This window comes from Melanotaenia boesemani, chromosome 14, assembly GCF_017639745.1.
Source record: "Melanotaenia boesemani isolate fMelBoe1 chromosome 14, fMelBoe1.pri, whole genome shotgun sequence".
NCBI lineage: Eukaryota > Metazoa > Chordata > Actinopteri > Atheriniformes > Melanotaeniidae > Melanotaenia > Melanotaenia boesemani.
In genome coordinates this window covers 24917790-24938231 of record NC_055695.1, presented here as the reverse complement: position 1 = coordinate 24938231, position 20442 = coordinate 24917790, and the positions used below count along the sequence as shown (strand labels likewise).

The 20442-nt window shown below is 41.3% G+C and overlaps 2 protein-coding genes across 3 annotated transcripts; one reads left to right on the top strand and one right to left on the bottom strand.

Moving 5' to 3' along the window:
• Positions 1-258: 258 nt before the first annotated feature.
• polr2eb (RNA polymerase II, I and III subunit E, b) lies at positions 259-3997 on the top strand. The gene is made up of 8 exons (XM_042005954.1): positions 259-561; positions 1162-1336; positions 2528-2643; positions 2780-2860; positions 2950-3008; positions 3125-3203; positions 3616-3688; positions 3862-3997. Exons 1-7 carry the CDS (start codon positions 505-507, stop codon positions 3679-3681), a joined length of 633 nt encoding a protein of 210 aa, XP_041861888.1. The 5' UTR covers positions 259-504; the 3' UTR covers positions 3682-3688; positions 3862-3997.
• Positions 3998-4311: 314 nt separating this feature from the next.
• Positions 4312-18909, bottom strand: arhgap45b (Rho GTPase activating protein 45b). 2 transcript variants are annotated; one of them, XM_042005952.1, is made up of 24 exons: positions 18536-18909; positions 17183-17426; positions 16279-16461; positions 13441-13581; positions 13259-13343; positions 12244-12316; positions 12079-12154; positions 10753-10884; positions 10579-10640; positions 10354-10464; positions 10160-10240; positions 9898-10065; positions 9590-9727; positions 9320-9516; positions 8937-9052; positions 8729-8815; positions 8514-8615; positions 8234-8397; positions 6963-7151; positions 6744-6881; positions 6074-6345; positions 5735-5972; positions 5338-5428; positions 4312-5177 (listed from the first exon to the last, which is right to left on the bottom strand). In XM_042005952.1, the coding sequence occupies exons 1-24, from the start codon at positions 18806-18808 to the stop codon at positions 4729-4731; spliced, it is 3810 nt and encodes a 1269-aa protein (XP_041861886.1). In that variant the 5' UTR covers positions 18809-18909; the 3' UTR covers positions 4312-4728. The 2 variants fall into 2 exon arrangements, with proteins under 2 accessions (XP_041861886.1, XP_041861887.1); XM_042005953.1 differs by lacking the exon at positions 18536-18909 and adding an exon at positions 17885-18455.
• Positions 18910-20442: the final 1533 nt, after the last annotated feature.

Below are 20442 nucleotides of genomic sequence, written 5' to 3'. Positions count from 1 at the left end.
TTGTCTGATGTGCTTCCACCATACAGGTCACTGGCGAAGGTTATAACTCCATTGAGTGCCACACCTTCAGCGTGGTACATCCTTTGTAATGACTGTACAGATGACTTTGAGTGTCCATACTTTCTGTGTTGGAGACAGCCACTTCAGTACAGTGTAGTACAATTCGACAAGTGGGAAATGGCTGGAAGCAGTCTGGCAGGGAGGTCCGGTGTTTTTTTATCTGGAAAGCTGTAGTAACGTATCGTTTTATTGACATCATTTCTGTTATTACAACACGGGACACAGCACAGTACCATTATACTGCTATTTTTTTTGGACACGGAAGTGACGTTTTTGGTTTCGATGACGTGGACACTAGTCGTCCCCATGTTGTGTCGTTATCAGTCCGCGCCGGAAAACTTGCATCGTGTTTTTGTTGAAGGGTTGGAGGCTGACCGCGAGTAACATATTTTAGAACAAATCGAATTTCAAAACTAATTCTGAGCAAATATAACTTGAAACGTTATGGATGACGAAGAAGAAACATACAGGCTGTGGAAAATCCGTAAAACGATCATGCAGGTGCAGCAGAATGGTTTCTTAAGTTGCTTCCAAGCTTAACGAGTATTTACATTAGTTAACGGGTTCCACTCAGTGGTGTTGAAAAATCCTGTTGATTTTTATCACAGCATTATAGCAGCAGAAGAATATATGGTAGTGTTCTAGATAGCTTTTTGCATAGTTATAATTGGTCGTTAGCCATTTAAATGCGGCATGAAGCATCCTTTCAGGAAGGGACTGCATATAGACCCCGTTAACAACAGTTCATTACGACAGTTACTGCCTCTGGGTTATCACCTCACTGTAATGTTGACACATCACATAAAACGTACACCCAGATTTATGTGTCGATTAGACATGTATATGAATAACATCATTGTGATATTAACAAACCCTAAGAAAAGTCACACAGGACACAGTTCAAGTATGTGGAGACACTAGTGCCTGAGCCTTTCGTCTATGCTGTGTAACACTAGGTGTTTGGGTAGCTTCTATGTTTTTTATGTATTGTTTTTATATGAACTTCCCTTTTGTGTCTGGAAAAACTTATTATTATTATTATTATTATTAATAATAATAATAATAATAATGGTTGTTAACTATCTGTCTTCACCTTAACAGCTCTGCCATGACAGAGGCTATCTGGTGACACAGGATGAGTTGGACCAGACTCTGGAGGAGTTTAAGAATCAGTTTGGAGACAAACCCAGTGAGGGACGTCCCAGACGTACAGACCTCACAGTTCTAGTGGCACACAATGATGACCCCACTGACCAGATGTTTGTTTTCTTTCCTGGTAGGTTTACTTTTATTAACTTAACTTTTTTAAAAAGGTCTCATTCAAATGTCATCACAGAAACACACCTATTAAAGGCTGAATAATTAGGTTTTTTTCCTTAAAAATAATTTAAAATGTACTCATTTGCTTTTAGGGATAAAAGGAAGCTTCCCTATAAACAATCTGTCTCCTACATTAACAGTGTCTTTGTCAAGTTTTTCTCCTTCAAAATAAGAGTTCTGTGCCGTAATAACTTTGGTGCACCATGTTGCTCTTTCCAACTTCCTGGTTCCTTAACCAATCGTATGGGACTTCCCACGGTTGCCTAACAACAAGGCTGTGTTTGGTATTTTATGTTGACAAAGAGCAGCAGCGTCCAGGTATGGAAGCTAGTAAAAGAAGCGTACCAGAAATGCTTTCAGAAAAACCTAAAAAGCCTCGCCATCCTGCTAAAAAAGCAATCGACCAAAATTGGAAAAAAACGAGGATCAATATTGGAGAATCTTTTGAAAGGTGGAGAAGTCTAAGCTTGCAAAGTATCTCCTTGACAGGAAAGCGCCGGAATTTTGCTTAAATTAACTGAAAAGTTTGTCTTGATTTACAAAGATTTTAGTCTTATTCAATTCTCAGCACTCATTAAATTAATTTGTGTGACTGTATGGATGTATTAGTGGAGTAAATTGGTGGCCTGTTAGTTTACAACAACAAATGTAATGATGTTTGGGCCAAGTGAATAGTGTGTTTGTCCATATAAACTTATGAAATTACCAGCAAATTAATTTATTAAGTGAGACTAAGGGAAAACTGCCGCTGCGCAGCATTTGTTGATTAATGTAGCGTTTGTTTACGCCAGGGGTAGCCAACATTGGTCCTCGAGGGCACCAATCCGGCAGGTTTTCCAGATTTCCCTGCTCCAACACACCTGACTTAAACTAACAAGTCATTGTGGAGATCCTTATAGGCTGTTGGATCCATTTAATTTGAGTCAGGTGTGCTGGAGCAGGGAAATCTGGAAAACCTGCCGGATTGGTGTCCTCGAGGACTGACGTTGGCTACCCCTGGTTTACGCTCTATTTTATGCTAACGTAAGTTAGCGCGTGAAATTAGCTGTTGAAATTGCTGGCGCTACTTATTTTGCCTTTAAAAATGACACCAGCAGGTGTGTTTCTTTGTGTTTAAAATTGTATTTTATTTTCTGGTCCCTATCAGAGGAGCCCAAGGTGGGGATCAAGACAATTAAGATGTACTGTCAGAGGATGCAGGAGGAAAACATCACACGAGCTATCATTGTCGTTCAGATGGGCATGACACCATCAGCAAAGCAGGTAAATACCTTTCATGTTTGTACCATACTTTGTGTTATGAAAAGGGAAAAAAACATGTAAGACTGTGTTTATTTTGTCTTTATTTAACTTCTGTGTTTGGAGCTTTCCCAAATAAATGAATGTAAATTTCTGACAGTCTCTAGTGGACATGGCACCCAAATACATATTGGAGCAGTTTCTACAACAGGAATTGCTTATTAACATCACTGAACATGAGGTAAACAATATCCTAACTTCTGCATTCCAAAATGATCTAAAATGGCTCTCTTAGTTTTGTTTTTGACTTTTCCCTCTCTGAACTTTCAGCTTGTTCCAGAACACATTGTCATGACCAAAGAGGAAGTGACCGAACTTCTCGCAAGATAGTATCTTTACGCTGTTCACACTGCTTGCACTATTTGATTTTTATAAATGCTGACTCGTGATTTGAACATTATGTTGCACAAATTTGCTTTTGTTATCCTTAATGTGTTGACCTCAGTAAATTAAAGGAAAGTCAGTTGCCAAGGATCCAGGCGGGGGACCCTGTGGCTCGCTACTTTGGCTTGAAAAGAGGACAGGTAACGTTTTATAGACAAAATAACTTAATACATAAATACAGACATTTAACAGATGAAAACCTTTTAGATGTATCAAGAGATGATTTGGTGATATTTCAAACAGTGCAGTAAGGTTTAAAACAGGGATGTGTTTCTACCAAATTTGAATGATATACAAATAATGTTTTGAATGATATAAATAAACACTGAAAGGCAAATTATATTTTAGCTTACAGTAGCTCATCTTCATTCAAAATAAATGTTTAGATATTTCCAAAGTTGTTGACAGGAAATGCAATGACATTATTTGCATTTGATTGACTTTTCACAAAATTTTGTATACGGAGTTTCAGTGTTTATTTAGACAAAGCAGCCACACCACAGAGTAGTTCTTTTCCAGCATCCAGCAAAAAAGTTTTCCAAACTTTTCCAGGTGGTGAAAATCATCCGACCCAGTGAAACAGCTGGAAGGTACATCACATACAGACTGGTCCAGTGACATTCAGGTACATGCTCACAATTTTCTGTTAAAGCTTTTTCTTTTTTTTCTTAAGCCATGCCCAGTCTGTAAGCATCCTATCCAAACAGTTGCAGCAAAAGCCAAGACTTCATTTAGCCAGTTTGTTGTCCAACTAATAAATGCTAATTCTAAAAAATACAATTTTGTTTTATTTTCTAGATCTTCGGGATCAACTTTTAGGACCAGTGAAGGAAATATTTCAGTGTTCATTATCGCTGAATCATCCCTCTGCTTTTGATTTGTTGAGATTTGTTATTACTGGTTTTGTAAAATAAAGTTAAAAAAAAATTCTCAATTTCTTGACTTCAAGTACATTTAGTAAACTGTAAAACAGAAAACACATCTACTGTATAACACTAGTTGTAAATGCTTGCTTACCTTCTTTCTGAAAGGCATGTTGTTGCTGCTGCTGCACACTGGTCTCAGACTGATCTGCTTTCATGTCCCTCATATACATAGTACTTCCTCATCTGCCCTCTAAAACCACGGACGTTATCGCATCATTAACAGCTGAAATAATTCTTATCAGGGGATTTTTTTTCCTCTTGTATGTTAAATTCTTATTCCACTTTTATTTGTGACGCACAGCAGGGAAGAAGTGACACAACGTATCATAAAGGAATCTTTATTAAAATAGTTCAAACATTGATAAAGGGTAATACAGGACATTGATAAATGGTTTGACTTATTTTTAATTCTAAGACTGAAATAAAATCAACACTTTAAAGGGAATCTGGAAAGTTTGCACAATGTACACGTTCTGAAATGACTGGCCACTTCAAGCTCGTAAAACAAGTAGAAAAACACCCTAGAAAAATTAAACAATGCATGTGTTATCAGTCAAGTCAAACCTTTTGAAATGACAGGATTGATTTAATCAAAGAGCAGTAAGCGTGCAGAGGTTTCAGTGACAGGGAACAGCTGCAAACATCACAGATCAAAAACTCTTGATCTTTGTTGGGCGCAGCTTAAAGCCTGTGCTCGATTTTAATCATCACGCAGTCTCATTTGATTATGATCATAAAATCAGACAAACTCAGGCTCGTCCCGGTTTCTCGTCAGGGGTAATTTTTTCCCACACAGGCGTGCCAGTGGAAGCCCTGACAGACTCGGTATGGGGGAGTAGGGTTGGTTGTTATTGTTAGACTGATTCACGTTGAGCTCGGCAAGGGAGGCCATCAGATCCTGCTCTTCTACTGTACTATCATCAGGGGGCCCACTATTAGGCAGAGCGGGAGCATCTCCCTCCTCTGAATGGTCATGGTCATGGTCCTGATCCACATCCTGCTCGGGGTCGGTATGGGTGACAGACTGACTGGACAGGTCCAGGCTGTCCCTGTAGCTCAGCTGGTCGTCGTCCATGCTCACCTCGCTCTCCTGCTTTGTCAAGCTGCGGGTTCTCTGGCTACTCTCCTCCAGCTCAGAGTCCGAGTCAGGGAGCTGCTCACTAGAGCCCAGAGAGCCCAAAGAACTTTCTGAATGGAAGAATAAAAAAAAAAAAAAAAACAGGATAATTGCGTATTTGTCAACTTTATAATAAATAAATAAAAACACATCACCATTAACTCAGCAGGAGTGTTGGGGTTTAAGGAGATGTTATTTAATTCCTAACTGCATTATTCTTTGTGAACATACCACATCCCTCCTCCAGCTTGTTCTGCTCCTCTCTACTGCCATCATCCTCTCCGTCAGCAGAGCTCTCCATCTTATCACATACAAGACTTTCCTGAATCGGGAGGGAGGAAAAATTGTTGGAAGAATTTTCTGACCTTTTTATTCTTATGCTACACACAGGGAACTAAAAAAATAAATAAATAAGGCAGAAAGTACCCTAAAAATGAAATGTTAATTATTTTAGGACAACTTTTGGATGGTATGTGGAAAGTTTTGATTCTCTTTCAGTTCTTTATTACTTTCAAATATAAATTGACAGATTAAAAAAAAAAAAATCTCTGCCAGTGTAGTGCCGTACTTATTACAATACTGCTTGATTTATTCTTGAACTACAAAATGGGAGGAGGGTGAGTCCTACCTGCTGAGTGGAGCTGGAAGCAGGGCGGGAGGTTTTGTTGGACTGAGTGGTTTTGGACTGGAAGATGGATGAATAGAAGACTATGAGAGCCTCCACGATGCGGGCCTGGTGGGGATAATCAACCAGAGAAGACAGGGATATCGTGGCCCCAGTTGGACGAGGACGCATCAGAGAGGGTCCAAAAACAATCCCCAAGTTACTGGGACTCATCTTGTTATCTTCCTCCAGCTCTGCAATCCTGAAGCGAGGATTAAAAAAAGGTCAGTGGGTTAACTTGATAACCCGAATCTGGTAGTTTTTGTTGCCTTCTATTCCCACACCACCAATCAGATTGCTAACCTTCGAAGGTGGCGAACGATGTAGCGAAGCGTAGCCATGTTAGCCTTGGGCAGCTCTTTTAGTAGTTCTCTCAAACTATTCACCAAAACCAGAACCTCAGGGTCTGTGTCAGGACCCTGGTCTACCAGTTCAGGCCCCCTGACCACTGCCGGGTTGGTGGTGCTCGGCTCGGCCTCCTCTCCCTCTGGCGAGTCTCCGTCACTCTGCAGGCTCTCTTTGGCCAGTCCCATCAGCTTGTTGTACAGGTGGAACGGCATGATGGGCTCCGGTAACTGGTGGGGTGGGGAGCAAAAACAACCAGAATATTTAGAGTTATGACTAAGGAGAATTCAAATGACTGTGTGTGTGTGTGTGTGTGTAAGCTGAGCTAAAACTGTTTTGCTGTGAAAATTCCTGGTAAAGTCAGAAAAGCTAATCTGTGAATTTAGCTTTAAAATGTAAAACCTCATCTGTGTGAATGTTTTATGGAGCAGAAGGTAGGATGAGGGCATATTAGAAAAAAAAATAGTAAACATTGTTTAATGAGAGAAATAGTACAAACTGACCCTATGCTGTGACTTAAATAGAGTGAAATCTCCTGTAACTTTGAGGAAGTATAAGAGACTACATGGGTTGATTTATTCCCTCTTACAGTTTAAGTAAACCACTGTGTGCCGGCATGAGTGCGTACCTGTCTGAGGTAAAGTTTGAGGACGTTGCTGATGTCGTGCGGTGAACACTGAGACAACTCCACCAGTTCTTTGCCGTTCTCAAAGGCCTGGCACAGTTTCTCCACACGAGTTTTTACCCCATTTACCCTGTAAATTCCCTGAGAGGAAGAAGAAAAGGTTCATTCCCAAAAATTTCATCTCTTTTGACTGATAGAATTTTTTAAAAAGTGCTTTCTCACCTTCATCTTGAGTGCACGTCTTTCAATCTCTGAGATACACTTGGTGATGATGAAGGGGATGCAGTCGCTGGCGCAGCTGGCCACCTGAGAGAAGTCCCTGCCAAACAGCTGCAGGCGACCCTGCAGCTTCTTATGACCACACTGGATGGCCAGAGTCTCCAGGCAGCGCTTGTGACATGCCAGAAAACACTAGGAAGACAAAGGAAAAGCAGTTACCATGACAACAGCCCACATGGACTAAAACAAATTAGTACGAGCATTTAGAATAGAATAGAATAGAAATACTTTATTAATCCCTTCGGAGAGCCCTCAGGGAAATTTGGATTTTAATTAAGAAAAAAAGTTGTTTGATCAAAGAAGCTTTAAAAAAAAAAAAAGATGTTAACATTCATATCCACATAAACAGAACAAGTAGTTTGCAAAGATTGTGAATTTTTAATGCATTTGTATTTGCACAAAGTGGCAGTAAATAAAATGGGAATAAGAGTAAGGAACAATCACACTCTTTCATCTACACTTAATTACCAGTGGGATAAGAAAAAAAAAAGTAAGACAAAATATCGCTGTGTTCTTCAAGATATGACAAAGTCTCTATTAATGGACATCTGAAAATAGTCTAATGTCACACATTCGATTTCATGACACTTCATTTATCTACCCAATTCTCAATTTAATAACAATATTATACAGAACATCAAAGCTTTCTGTCTGGCCAACCTAACTTTGGTACATCTGAACAGATATATAAGAGATTTTATCATTTCTACAATTATTAGTCAGATTATTAAAAGTTCTGGGATAAAAATGTTAATTTACTAGAAAGCAGCTGATCTGAAATTCAAACAACTTTCTTTGTGTCTCAAAGTCATTTTGGTGCATACAGGGCTAAAGTGATGTATTCAAATTTATATTTATAACCTCTGATTTAGCAGACAGAGCAATAAAAGCAGATGCTTTTCAATAATGGCAGAAAATAATTGGCATGAGAGCTCTCAAATGCAACTTGCAAACCATTAACCTTTAAAAGGGTTATTGTTATTAGAAGGAAAGAATGTGGGATTCAGACTGCATGCTCTTCCTGTGACTAGCTGACTTACTCCATCATGGTCTTCCCCTAGCTCCTTGTTTCTATTAAGAAGCTTTTTGTCCCTCCCCCACCCCCAAAAAAGAAAAAATGAGTACCGGTTGTCCGATTACCGTTAAAATCCCGCATTTGTATCTGAATTCAAATCTCGGGACGTGAACGTTAGAAACACTGATGAAGAACTCACCTCCTCACACTCGGCTCCCTGGAAGTAAACATAGCTGTCACACTCGCGGCACTTGGCAGGAGTTCGTAGCTTCCTCAGCCGATGGGTCTGGGCTGCTTTGGACAGGCCAATGTTACGGAAAGGTCTGGTGGACACCACCACATCTGGATCCATGCCGTTAATATCTGCACAGAACAGCCTCCATCACACACTCGCTCCAGAGGAAGCCCGCACAACATAGACAGCCAGCTTGTGATTCAACAGCCACACTGAAGGGAGGAGAAAAATCTGTAGATCTTACTTGGAGACTCAAATGAGGACACATTTCCATCTTTCTCATCTACATCCTCATCAGACGACATCGTTCCAGTAGATGATGTCCGAGCTATTTTGGCAATGTCACCTAAGACAGAAAAATAAAATTTGAACTTCTCTTTGCTCAATTTTAAACAATTTAACATATTATCCTAAAGAGAAAATCACATTAGTGTCTGTTTTAACTTAAGTCAAACTTACTTGTGCTGGCAGTGGGAGAATCCAGGCCTCCATCTCCGCCAACACTGTCATTACTCACGGTTGAGCCCCACGACTTGTGACCCTGCTCTGAGGACGACAAAGGAACCACATCAGGAGAATAGTCAAGTACAAACAACAGGTTTACTAAAAAACAATTCTCTTTCCAGGACCAAGACACTGTCCACACTCCACATGAAGCATCACTTACTCTTGCGCTGAGCCTCTGATTCTGCAGCTGCGGGATCCACGCTGATGGCAGGACCCTCGGTTTGACTCGTATTCGTGTCAGTGTTGAAACTGTCATTTCTCGGTCTGTGGCCGTGGCTGCAATGATCCAGCAGAAGACAGGAAATGTAGTGTTTTTCTGTGCCGATTAAACTCTATTCAAGCAAATATGCTGTACATGAACATAACATCTGATTATTTTAACATCTCTTCGCTATGCTTCTGTTTCTACAAAGTCTGGAGATGGCGAGAAATGGCCACCATGGCTCTGTTGGGACTGTATATCATTTGGTTTTGTAAAAAACTGGGCCAAACTGACTTCTGATCCATCAAAAACCTTTAACCAAGACCAACTGTGGCTCTTACGGTAATGATGAGCTGGAGGGGGAGTATGCCTCAAACGTGTAGTGGATGGTGGGCTGCTCAGGCAGCTGCAGGTCTCTCACGTGAGCAGCGTACTGCTGGCCGGGGTCGTACAGTTTGCTGCTCTCACACAGAGTCTGGTAATGGACCGGCAAGGCTACCGTCTGCATGTGCATGAGCTGGTAGTAGGAAATGGTGGCCTGGAGGAGGAAGTTTGGGAGTTAAAAACAAAGCTTTTATGAGAACCGTGGGGTTTTGTGTGTTTGTTCTGACCGAGCGGAGGGTCTGATCGCTCTGTTTGATGATATCCTGCAGCTGCCTCAGCACTGTAACCTTTGTGTGCTCAAGCTCCAGCTGTTGAGTGGTGGCATCTGCTATACAGGTACGATAGGTGGCCTCTGCTTCGTCTGCCTGCACACACATACGCACACTTAGTTTCAGACTTGTGTTCTTCCATTTGTCTTTAATTCCAACACAAATGTAAGATTAATGCAGTGGTAATCAGGACTCTGTGGCCTCCAGATAAGTATTTTAATTCATCTTTATCTTGCTGCAAAGATGAGTCCCAGAAACACACAAACCTTGTTGCGAGCCTCTTCCTCCAGACGTTTCTTCTTCTCCAGAGACTTTGCAGTAGATCCCCCTCCCTCCTCCTCAGCTCGGCAGGTTGCTGTTTTGGCCTTTTCGTGCTCCTCACAGCGGACCACGAAGACCTGCTTGGCCTTCCGCAGGTTTGCCTCACACTCCATCTAAATACAGAAAAACCAAAACGCCTGTCTTTGTTTCTTCCTCTTGGAAAACAGTCACCTTCAAATTCATGTACCATTAAAATTAAGATGATACCAGTTTCCTCTTGGCTCGAATCCAGTGGTCCTTGATCTCCTTCCGCCTCTTTTCGTGCTCCTGTTTGCGCTGCATCAGAGGCTGTACAAGCACAGCAAGATGAGAGTTGAAAGGTTATAAGCAATGTAACTGTTGCAGGTTGATTAGAGAACCAAGCAGCTCAAAGATGGTGCAGCAACGTGTGTTAGAGTTACCTGGATGAAGATCTGGGTGTGCAGGGTAATGGTGGCTTGCTGCAGTCCAATACTTTGCTCCTGGTCCTGCTCTAGAGCCAGAGAGTAGATGGAGAAGAGGGGCATCTGGGGCTGGAGGGAGCAAGTGACAACATTTGATTTTAATGACAGAAGATTTACAGTTAATGGCTTCAAAGCTTTTATTTATTTTTTTCCATGTTGTGAGGTGACATAAATGAGGTTTACATGAGTTATGTTGTGTTTGCAGGACTGATATAGTCTCTGGAGGCCTTTGGAGAACTCCACCTCTGGTAAAAACAAAGACTGTTAGCACTGACACAAACATCCACCTTATTTATGATGAACTATTCAGCTTTAGAAACCCAAATGTTCCATAAAATTTATGTTACTTCCACTTACCCAGCGAAGTTCTCTTTTCCACGTAGCATATCAGGTCCTTCATGTACTTGGAAATGTTCTTGGCATAGAGCAGAGCTGAGTCCACCCCTCCCTCGCTGCGCTGCAGGATCAGATCTGCTTCCTCAACTCTGCCTGCACATGGACACACCAACATGTTACTGCACTAGGAATGAACTAGTTGCTGGGGCAACAAACTGTTTTTGTTGACTGGTTTGTCAAAGGTGAAAGTTTGCATTTGTGGGTTGACATGAGTGCATCACTAAAGATGCAGAAGGGTGAAGTTGCTGGTCTGCATTAAGCAAATAAATCAACTAACGAGATTTTACTCAGCTACTCAGGTTAGATCAACAGCTATCCAACGCATTATCAAAACCTAGAAGGATAGTGGTAAACCATAATTTTTAAGGAAGAAAGGTGGCCAGAATCATGTTTGGTGAAATCACATTACAGAAAACCAAAAGTAGAACTCAACAATGTTTCTTAGTGAAAGAAAGAACATCCATGTTCTCAATGCACAGAGAACTGAAGGTGTTGGGACTAAACAGCTGTGCAACCTACAGAAAACCACTTGGTGTGTCTGACCTAAAATAGCAAAATATAAGGCAATATATGCTAGGAGATGGAAATATTGGTCTCTGGAGCAGCGGAATAAGCTAATATGGTCTGAAAAGTCTAGATTTATTGTTCTAGAGTGATCGGTACATCAGGGTAAGAACAGTGGCGGATGAAGTACCGCACCTGTCTTGTCTAATGCCGGCTTTACAGGTCTGTGAGGGCAGTTTTACGATGGTCGAGGTTCAGCAACATTTGCCCCCAAAACATTTTTACAGTTCAAACTGTGAAAGCGTGGTTCAGGAAGTATAGGACGTCTTCATACACACATTTTGAGAATCTTTGTGATATACTGCCACCCATCTGGCTCTCCCATCTTCAATGCAAGATCTTGGCCAAAAAAAAACCAGCAACTCTGGGTGGAATCATCCGACATCCAAAATAATACAACAGTGAATGTGTGTCACAATCAAAGCTAAAGGTGCTCCAGCAAATATTAATCTGACTATGGCCGTCTATGCACTCAACTCAAACCAGATTGCAGTAGTGTACTGCAGTATTCACATCAGCAGGGGGAGACCTTCCATCAAGGGTTTGGAGCAACAAATATAAAACATGAACAAAGTCTGGATTACTGCCATTTATTATCAGTGGATGCAGATTAAAAATTTCTCTTACTAAAAAATAATAAATGAAGCACAACAGAAGAACATCCTGGACAGAGTGAAAAAGAAGTGACAGGACGAGTGAGGGGCGGACCGAGTTATTGCCTACCCATGTCCTGCAGGTCGCTCCGGAAGTGTCCCCCGTCTGCTCCATGGCCTGCAGCGGCGTACAAGTTCTCCATCGACTGTGACAGCGGACAGCTGGGAGTGAAAACCTCCTTACGGGCAGAGAGTATAAACGTCTACATGGTGAATATGGCTGTGATTAACTCACCCTGCTTTTCTCAGTAGGCAGCAGTGAGAGCAACGTGCTGCTGTCCACTTCTCCCATCAGCAGCTCAGACACACTGAGGAGAAACACAAACAAGCTTATTTATGAAGCATTTAGCATTTATGAACTAAAGGTAATTTTTACAAGTGAAAGAAGAAAAGAGGAAGAGGCTTGAGGCTTCTGTGAAACCTCTGCAGGTACACTACACGATGACAGGAAGTGATAACGTGTTTTAGCCGTTTTTCTATCAGGTTTAATTGTTTATATGTAAATACTGTCATTTATTCTGCAGGATTTATCATTTAGCTTCGTTTGAAACAGAGCTGCTTGCTGGAATACAGATGGAATAAATTAAAAAGTGGGATCTCCATCTTGTTTTCTGCTTAAGACAGAAAAAAGTCAAACTGAGTAAGAGCGGAGGAGGGAATGAGGAAACAGGCAGATTTCAACCGTCTCTGCCAGCTCACTTCCTCCTAAACCTCTGAGACGATTGTTTAACCTTGAAATGGCACAGATCAACAAGTGTTAGCTGCTGGTGAGAGGAAAAAAAGAAAAGACTATCATACAGAAAACTGACAGTTTTCTCTCGCAGGTTTATCATTAAATAAATCTTTAAAAAAATAAATGTAAAACAAAACGAAAAATCTTAAGAAATTTTTTTTTTCCCCTCAGATATCTTTAACAAAGCAGCCGTTCTCACACTGTTCAGTCTGTGCAATCTGTTCATGTACCAGTCAGGTAGTCAACAGCATTTTCACGTTTTGGTTTTGTGACAGAAGATGAAAAACCACTTCCTGTTTTCAGCTTTGTCTCATGCAAATGTGTCACCATTATTGCACTTCTCTCTCACTCCTACTCCGTGTGCATTAATACACACAAACACACACCACCTAACTGTTGTGTGTTTTAAGGAGTTAATACCCATTTAGACACCGCTATGGAGCAGTCTTTCGAATAATAAAAATATCATAATCATCCCGAGCTTGCTTCTTTACATTAAGATGTGTCAGATACCTACTTGCTGCTAAAAGCAACTGCAATGGTTTCAATTGCCTTCTCAAAGTCCTTCTTATCTGCCTCGTTGCAGGCCTCATAGTGGAAACCTGGGGAGGGAAAGAGGGAAAAAATGTGGTCTGTGCTTTAAAATAAAATAAAAAAAAAAAAAACTCTTATTATTTTACTGATTTACACTTTACTGACCTTTAACCTTGGATATGAGTTTCCCAGCAGCGGTGAGGATCTCAACGGTGTTAAGCAGAGGATATGTGTTGATTACCTGACGCAGGACGCGCAGCACCTCCCCCAAACACTCATGGGCCACGGGGCGCTGGCTCTCCTTACCTGCACCACACGGAGATTAACGTGTTGAAACGAGTGACTGATGAGCAGCATAACAGGCTTTGAAAAGGGAACCATGCCAGAGGTTGTGGAGGTTTTTAGCCAACCCACTGTGCACATTACTGCCTGATCGGGACACTTTTTGGTACATATAAACAAACATGCAGTGACTTGAGTTTTGCTGCAGATGTGTTCGTTTTGTGTGTCAAAGCGGGACGCTGACTGCACTGTTGGGAAGACTGAATTTGGTTTGTGGTGTCCTCAGGGCTCTGCTGTCTGGAGCTTTACAACAAGACGCTGCAGGCATGACATTGTTTTTACATGTACAAGTCAAGTTTGGCTTCATAACATGCCTTGAGATGTATCAGATCTAAAACTCAGTTTGGTGTTCATTTTGCAACAATTGCTCTGCTGGACGTTTAGCAGATTAGCCCTTATTTGCTGTTGAGACTTCAAATTTCAGAAATACAAACAAACATTTAATTTTCTCTTAAGTATTTATATTATAAAGGTATTACAAAAGCAGTTTTCATATCAGATTTTATTTTTTTACTTCAGTTATAGTCTTTAAACATGTTTTTCTGGCCTTTGACTGCATTTTCTCATTAATGGAAAAATAAAGAGAAGCACAAAATTCCCTTCAAGGACAAACTACTGCAGTTGTACAAATGTCACATACAAGTGTGGCTTTAAATGACTGTGAAAAAACCAATACACCTGAGATAAAAAAAAGATTATTTTGCTGCATTCTGTTTTGTTTTTGTAATGATGCTCTCATCTTGTGCTATGAATCCCAGACTCTTTAACGGAAGGAAACATCTTCAGGTAAAAATTGTAAAAAAAAAAAAAAATTATGCAACAAGTTCAAGTTGTATAATAATACATCATCAAAACCTGAGATTTTGTTTGAAATAATAGAACTCCACACTGAATAAAATAATGAATTGTGTAGAATAATCAAGACACCTTGTTCATTCTAAACATACTGTAATTAAACAATTAGCTTTAATTCCCAACTGATTTATTTTTTAAGCAATCTACATAAAATCACTGCATATTTAAGTACGCAATCTGTCATCTGAATTTTTTAACGTCATTTTTCATTAACAAAATGTTAGAAGAACTTCAGTCTCATTTTTACACTTTCATTTTTGTACCAACTGAACAAACAGACATGTTGATGTGTGATATACTTGCTGACAAAATAAAAAACCAAACAAGCGTCCTTCCCAAAAAGCAGCCTGCATTCTCTCTGTCATAACCCAAAAACAATATAAAGTCCGATAGTAGACATCCAATTATCAGACAGGTCTCTAGAGATACAAAGTCAGCTTTAATGTCCCTGATGACACTTCTACAGCCTCTATCCTCATCTCTCGTCAGGTTTGTCAGCTTTTTTTTTTTTCCTGTCTAATGTTTCTACCTCATGCTCCACCAGAAGCCTTTTGCCAGTAAAAGCAGCTCGCTAACGGAGGTGGCCAGAGGGCCGCTGGTCCTCCATCCTCCCACACCATGTCTGAAAAATGTGTGTCAAAGTGTCGCAAAGGCAGTGCACAACGAGAACAGAGTGACCAGAGCGTGCAGCAGTGCCAGAGAGGATGTGGTCCTTTCAGTTGTTTTGCAAGATTAGAAACCAGTTTTCATATGTATGTAGCTTTGCTACATCTGCTTTCTGTGGCTAACAAACACAAAAACAGCTCGTTTAGGAGTTCATAAGATAAGTTAAAAAAGAAAACAAGGTCTTGCAGCTGAGAACAAAGCTTCAAACCAAGAGGAGCTCTGGCCAGCACTGCGATTATGTTGCTGATAAAGAAGATGAAGCGTCAAGTCACGGCGACGTAGCCAGCCTATCAGGAGGAAGTTTGGACAAGGCCTTTCTGTCATAGGGCTATCCATCACGGCTTCCTGTTTAGAAAGCTCACATGGGTGGAGAGCATGACAGAACAAAGTCAGATAACAGAAAACTTTTTAGGACCAGCTCTAAAAGAAAAAAAAAAAAAAAAAAGCCTCTTCCAACTAGAGGAAATAGCCTTAATCTCATTAGTCGTGCTCTCTTGGCTTTACTGTGTTTTCAGCAGGTGAAATCCTGAAGTGGAGGAATTGGCTGCATTTAGCTCAGCTGCGTTGTGTAGGAAGGAGTATGTGTGTACGCGGCTGCAGTAAACAAGAAGCCGGCTTCCTGCAGGAGACAAGACTGCGGTTAACTCTGAGGGTGCAGCGGAAACGCAACCCTTCTTTTGGAGAGAGGAAGCTCAGAGCTCACAGTAAGCTTGCTTGTGCAGCGTGGCTCCACCCTCATGCACGTAAAAGCACACGTGTTCGGAAACATGGCTGATGTAAGATTGACAAAAAGCATCCAATGGATGCCTCGTCCTCTTCGTGTGAGGTCTTGTCAAAATGGAGTGCAAAGGGGAAGAGAGACCAAACACAGTATTGTTCTGCCTGCAAACTCCCCCCCAGCAGAAACAATTGACGTACCTGTCTTTACACGAACACAGAGACGTATTTTGTCTGAGCCGTGGTGAAAACAAACGATATTTCATGTGTTCAGCTGTGTCACAGCAGCACAGAAGGAAGATTCCCAGAACACAGCACAGCAGTCCAACTCATTGTGACAGGCAAGACAGTAAATATTTGGGCCCTTCTTGGCCCAGGTTGGCTCACGCCTGGTTTTCACACTCTCCATGAACTGCATCTTACCCTCAGTCAGCACGACATCCTTCAGTTTCTCCACAGCCTCTGCAAAGCGTGCCACGTCCCTCAGCAGCGCCGGGATGTCCTCCACCTCGATGACTGTGCTCTCTGGGGTCTCTGACTGAGGAGACGGGGTCAAAGCTCCTTTCCCCTGACCTCTTGTGTGGACCCACGATGGGAGAGGGAACCCTGTGGAAACAGGAGAGCATCACTCTGTTGATTTAACACCAAATAGGCTTACAGAAAACTAAGAAAAAACTATATTCTTCATTTTCCAAACTCCTCACCAGTTCCACTTTTCAGGAAAAACTCTTGTAAATCTCTTTCCAGTGAAGACCTAGATCACATGATCATCGGGTATCACATGTTTGTCCTAAGACTAGAAACTCCCTGGAGCTGGTTGCTATGAAACCACAAAATGTATGCCCTAATGGACCTTTATACAAATAAGGCAATCAGATGTATGATAGGACTGTTTCTGCTACATTATTTTTTACATTCTTTGAATTTCTGAATATCTGCTAGACAGATAACATCATCTGCAGAAGTCTTCTTTTACTCTTTTTGAGTACGAGACCCAAAGAATATATTTTTTTTAAAAAAAAGAACAAATCAAAACTGAAACCACCTGATGGTTATGGAGCTACTCTGGATTACTATGACTTCGCACTTTCAAGGCTTCAAAATCCATCTGGTCACACTCAAACTTCTTATTCATGAAAAGGTAACAATCAAACATATGAGAGCTCCGTATCAGGAACTTTGAAGCCATTTCTAATATTCAAAGGGCTGAAAGGGTTCCATGTTTGTAAATAATTGTTCTTTATCAGCTAAGGTGTAGATGTAGATAGTTACACACACACAGAGCAGATGGGGGTTTATGAAGTGTATTTCAAAACCTGAGGCGTACCTGCAGCGCTGGCGTGTCGGCTCAACGCCGTCGGCCTCTTCAGGGTGGCCACAGGAGACGGGCAGCCCACTCCCTGTATCGAGGCCAGCTTGCCATGCTGAGGGCTCGGGGTGCCCGGGCAGGACAGGGAGGGGTCCTGAAGGCCGATGGGGGTTGGTGTAAGCGTTGAGGAAGAAGAGGAGGGTGAAGAGGAGAGGGTGGCATCGCCTCCATCTTTCCTCGGTTGCTCCTGGAGAATGGACAGCTGAGAGATAAGACACAGAAGATGAGAAATAATTATTTTTGTGCTTCTCCAACTCCACTCAAACAGCACGTTTGGCCGCTGCTTCAGCAGCCTCCAGCACCAGCAGCCTCCAGCACCAGCAGCACTGCTGTTGGTAAACACACAGGAAGACTTTCACAAGATCCTGCTCGACGTTGTGTAACACTTCCTGACTCCTACTGTAGCTATTCTCGGGTGTGGCAAACTAAGCATGTCAAATATTGTTCTATTTGAAATAAAAACAGAGGAAACACAAACAAACTAAACAACTGACAGAAGCATTTGACCTGTTTGTGCACCTTACCCTCATAGTATCATCCAGATATTGGATATGACTGCATCTTCAGCAAACTTAATCTGCTCTACTATTTAAAAATATGACCCAAAAGAGCCTCCCTCCTTATTGTGTGTATTGCAGTAGTGAATATATTCAAACTTACCTGTTTAAGCCATATGTTGTGCTTGTTGGGCAGAATGTCCAGCCTGTCTTTGCCTTTGGACTCCCCTTTTTTAACTCTCTGACTTGTGGAGTAGGGGTTATAGCTACTTTTTCCACCACGTTTCAGCATGCTCCTTCCACCTTACAACTTGGGTCCCATTCTAACTACAGTACAAGGCCACTTCTGAAAGTGGACACCTCAAAATGCTCACACACACACACACACACACACACTACAGCCTGAAACTCCTTCAGTGCTAAAAAACCCCCACGAGGTGTACTTCCTATATGCAGCTAAACCAGATATGAGTCAGTATGCAATCAGATACCAATTTGAACATTAAACCCCAAAGATACTGAATAGTAATGGATGTTTTCAAGTAGTTTCACACAGACAGTTGTTAGTTTTTCTCACCCTGATCGAAACAGCTGCAAGGCAGGTAAGCTCTGACTAACTAAAACTAATTAAAATAGAAAAAAAATGGGGGAAAAAACTAATTTGGATCTGAAATAAGTTCCCATACATCCAGACATAGACAAGGACCCTAGTCCGGAGCGGTCTCTGCAGCCTGCCCCTTCCAGCTGAAGGTCATCTGACTCTACACACACACACACACTTACACACAGAAACCAGAAGTGATGCGCTACTCACAGACGAAACGCCGCTCTGCGGGCCGGGGCTTCCCGCTCGGCTCTTCTTCGATATGGATGGCGTCTTGATTAGTTCCCGTTTCTTCCTGAACATCTTTAGGGTGCCTTTCCCGTCCATTCCGACTTCTTTGAGTTTGACGTATAGCCCCCCCACCCACCCCCCTACTCGCCACTTGGGTGCTCTGCCGCTCACGCTCACCGGGAGCTCGGTGCCATACAGGCCAACTCTGCGCCACGGTAACTGTCTGTCTGTCTTCCTCCTGCTGTCGCTCATCGAAGCCGCGCAGGCTCAGTGACGGGACGATAGACAGCTCACCGCAAGCTGGCTGTGACACTCCCGGCATCCGCTATGCGCGCGCGTTAGGGGGGGAGGAAAGGGAGAGTTGAAACACGGTTAGTTTTTTAAAATTTATAATCACTGCCAATAAATTAAAACAAAAAAAGATATCGTAACCAAGTTAAGATCTATTAAAAGAAGCTGCAGAAGAAGAAAAAAAGAAACTTCAGGCTGCCGCGTGGGGAAAAGACACAACTTTTCCAAAATTCACAACAATCAGTCAATCCTAACGCACGTGTGCTTCCAACACGTGACCTCCCGCCTTCCCTGTGCACCTGCTCCAGCATCAAAATTACAGCCCTGACTTTTCCCCATTTACAGGGTTTAACTTCGACGGGAAAACGCCTAATGCGTCTTTTAAGAGAGAAAAAAGGCCCGTGAAAGCTAGATTGTAAAGTAACCACTGCCTGAAATATAAGCTAAGCCAGAGATCTGAAGTTATGTCATTTTTGTTTCCCAGCTTTTCCCAGGTGCGTCAGTGACATATATGCCAGAAAATAACAGGCATAAAAATAGTTGGTTTTGTCCTACAAACCCTCATCTTTATAGAAACATATGTTGTTTTTAGATTTTTAATTGTAATCATAATTTTTGGGGGGGACAATTTGTTGTATTACTGCCTAAAATCGTCATATGGTGTGACATGAAAATAATTGTATATAAAACGAAAATGGATTATATCTTTTGAAGTTACTCACTTTTATCAGTCATTTATCATAACTAAACTGATCCATTAAAGTTTTGTGAAAATGAATTAATTTGAGTTTAATTTTCTAAATCATCCCTCACCTATGCTGTTGGTCTTTTAAGATATTTTCTATTTATTGAAATGAACCTTGCAATAAAATTATAAAAATATTTGAGACGCTTGTCGATATTATTTTCTATGTATTCCATGAACATTTTCAGGTTTTATCATTGATAAAGGTATGTTATTTTCACAATATGGAATGTTACACCAAATGATATAGTGTCACACCATATGATCATGTGTCAATGAAAACCATATATTTATCTACTTATTGGCAAGTAATGATCACTCATATAGCAGGAAATATTTAACCACTCACTGCTGGAAAGTAATATTCAACTTTTATTGATTTTTTTATATTTAACAAGTAAAAGAAACATTTTTATATCATGAACCATATGTTGGTGTATCAAATTTAATTTCATTTTAATTCAAAACTAGTCTGCAATATGTATTATAACTAAGACAAGCAATTTTTTTTAATATCATATGAACCGTAAACATACACAGTAGCTGAGTGGCTTCACAAATAAATCAGTTCATCTAGACCTCATTGTACATAAGCCAGTCAAATTTGGAGAGAGTTGCAAACCGACTGCCTTGCTGAGGTTGTGAAATGCCACAAACAACTTCCTGATCTTCATAGTAAATGCAGATTTCGCCTGTTTGGCCAGACAAAACCATTTTTGTCTCCAATTTGTTTCATGCAGTTAACCCGCAGCCCCACATATGTTTTCCCTCACAAACTGTCCTTAAGACAAACTTTCCTTCTGTGTATCAGAAGTGGTGTCTGTTTCCTCAGTTTGGATCTCTCCAGTTG

Coding starts and splice junctions, on each gene's coding strand:
- arhgap45b (XM_042005952.1), bottom strand. CDS start 18,808: ATGAGCGACAGCAGGAGGAAGACAGACAGACAGTTACCGTGGCGCAGA. Junction 7,152..8,233: donor AGGGAGCCGAGTGTGAGGAG/GTGAGTTCTTCA, acceptor TTGTCTTCCTAG/TGTTTTCTGGCATGTCACAA. Junction 5,178..5,337: donor CAAGCTGGAGGAGGGATGTG/GTATGTTCACAA, acceptor TCTTCCATTCAG/AAAGTTCTTTGGGCTCTCTG.
- polr2eb (XM_042005954.1), top strand. CDS start 505: ATGGATGACGAAGAAGAAACATACAGGCTGTGGAAAATCCGTAAAACG. Junction 562..1,161: donor TCCGTAAAACGATCATGCAG/GTGCAGCAGAAT, acceptor TCACCTTAACAG/CTCTGCCATGACAGAGGCTA. Junction 3,009..3,124: donor ACCGAACTTCTCGCAAGATA/GTATCTTTACGC, acceptor TGTTGACCTCAG/TAAATTAAAGGAAAGTCAGT.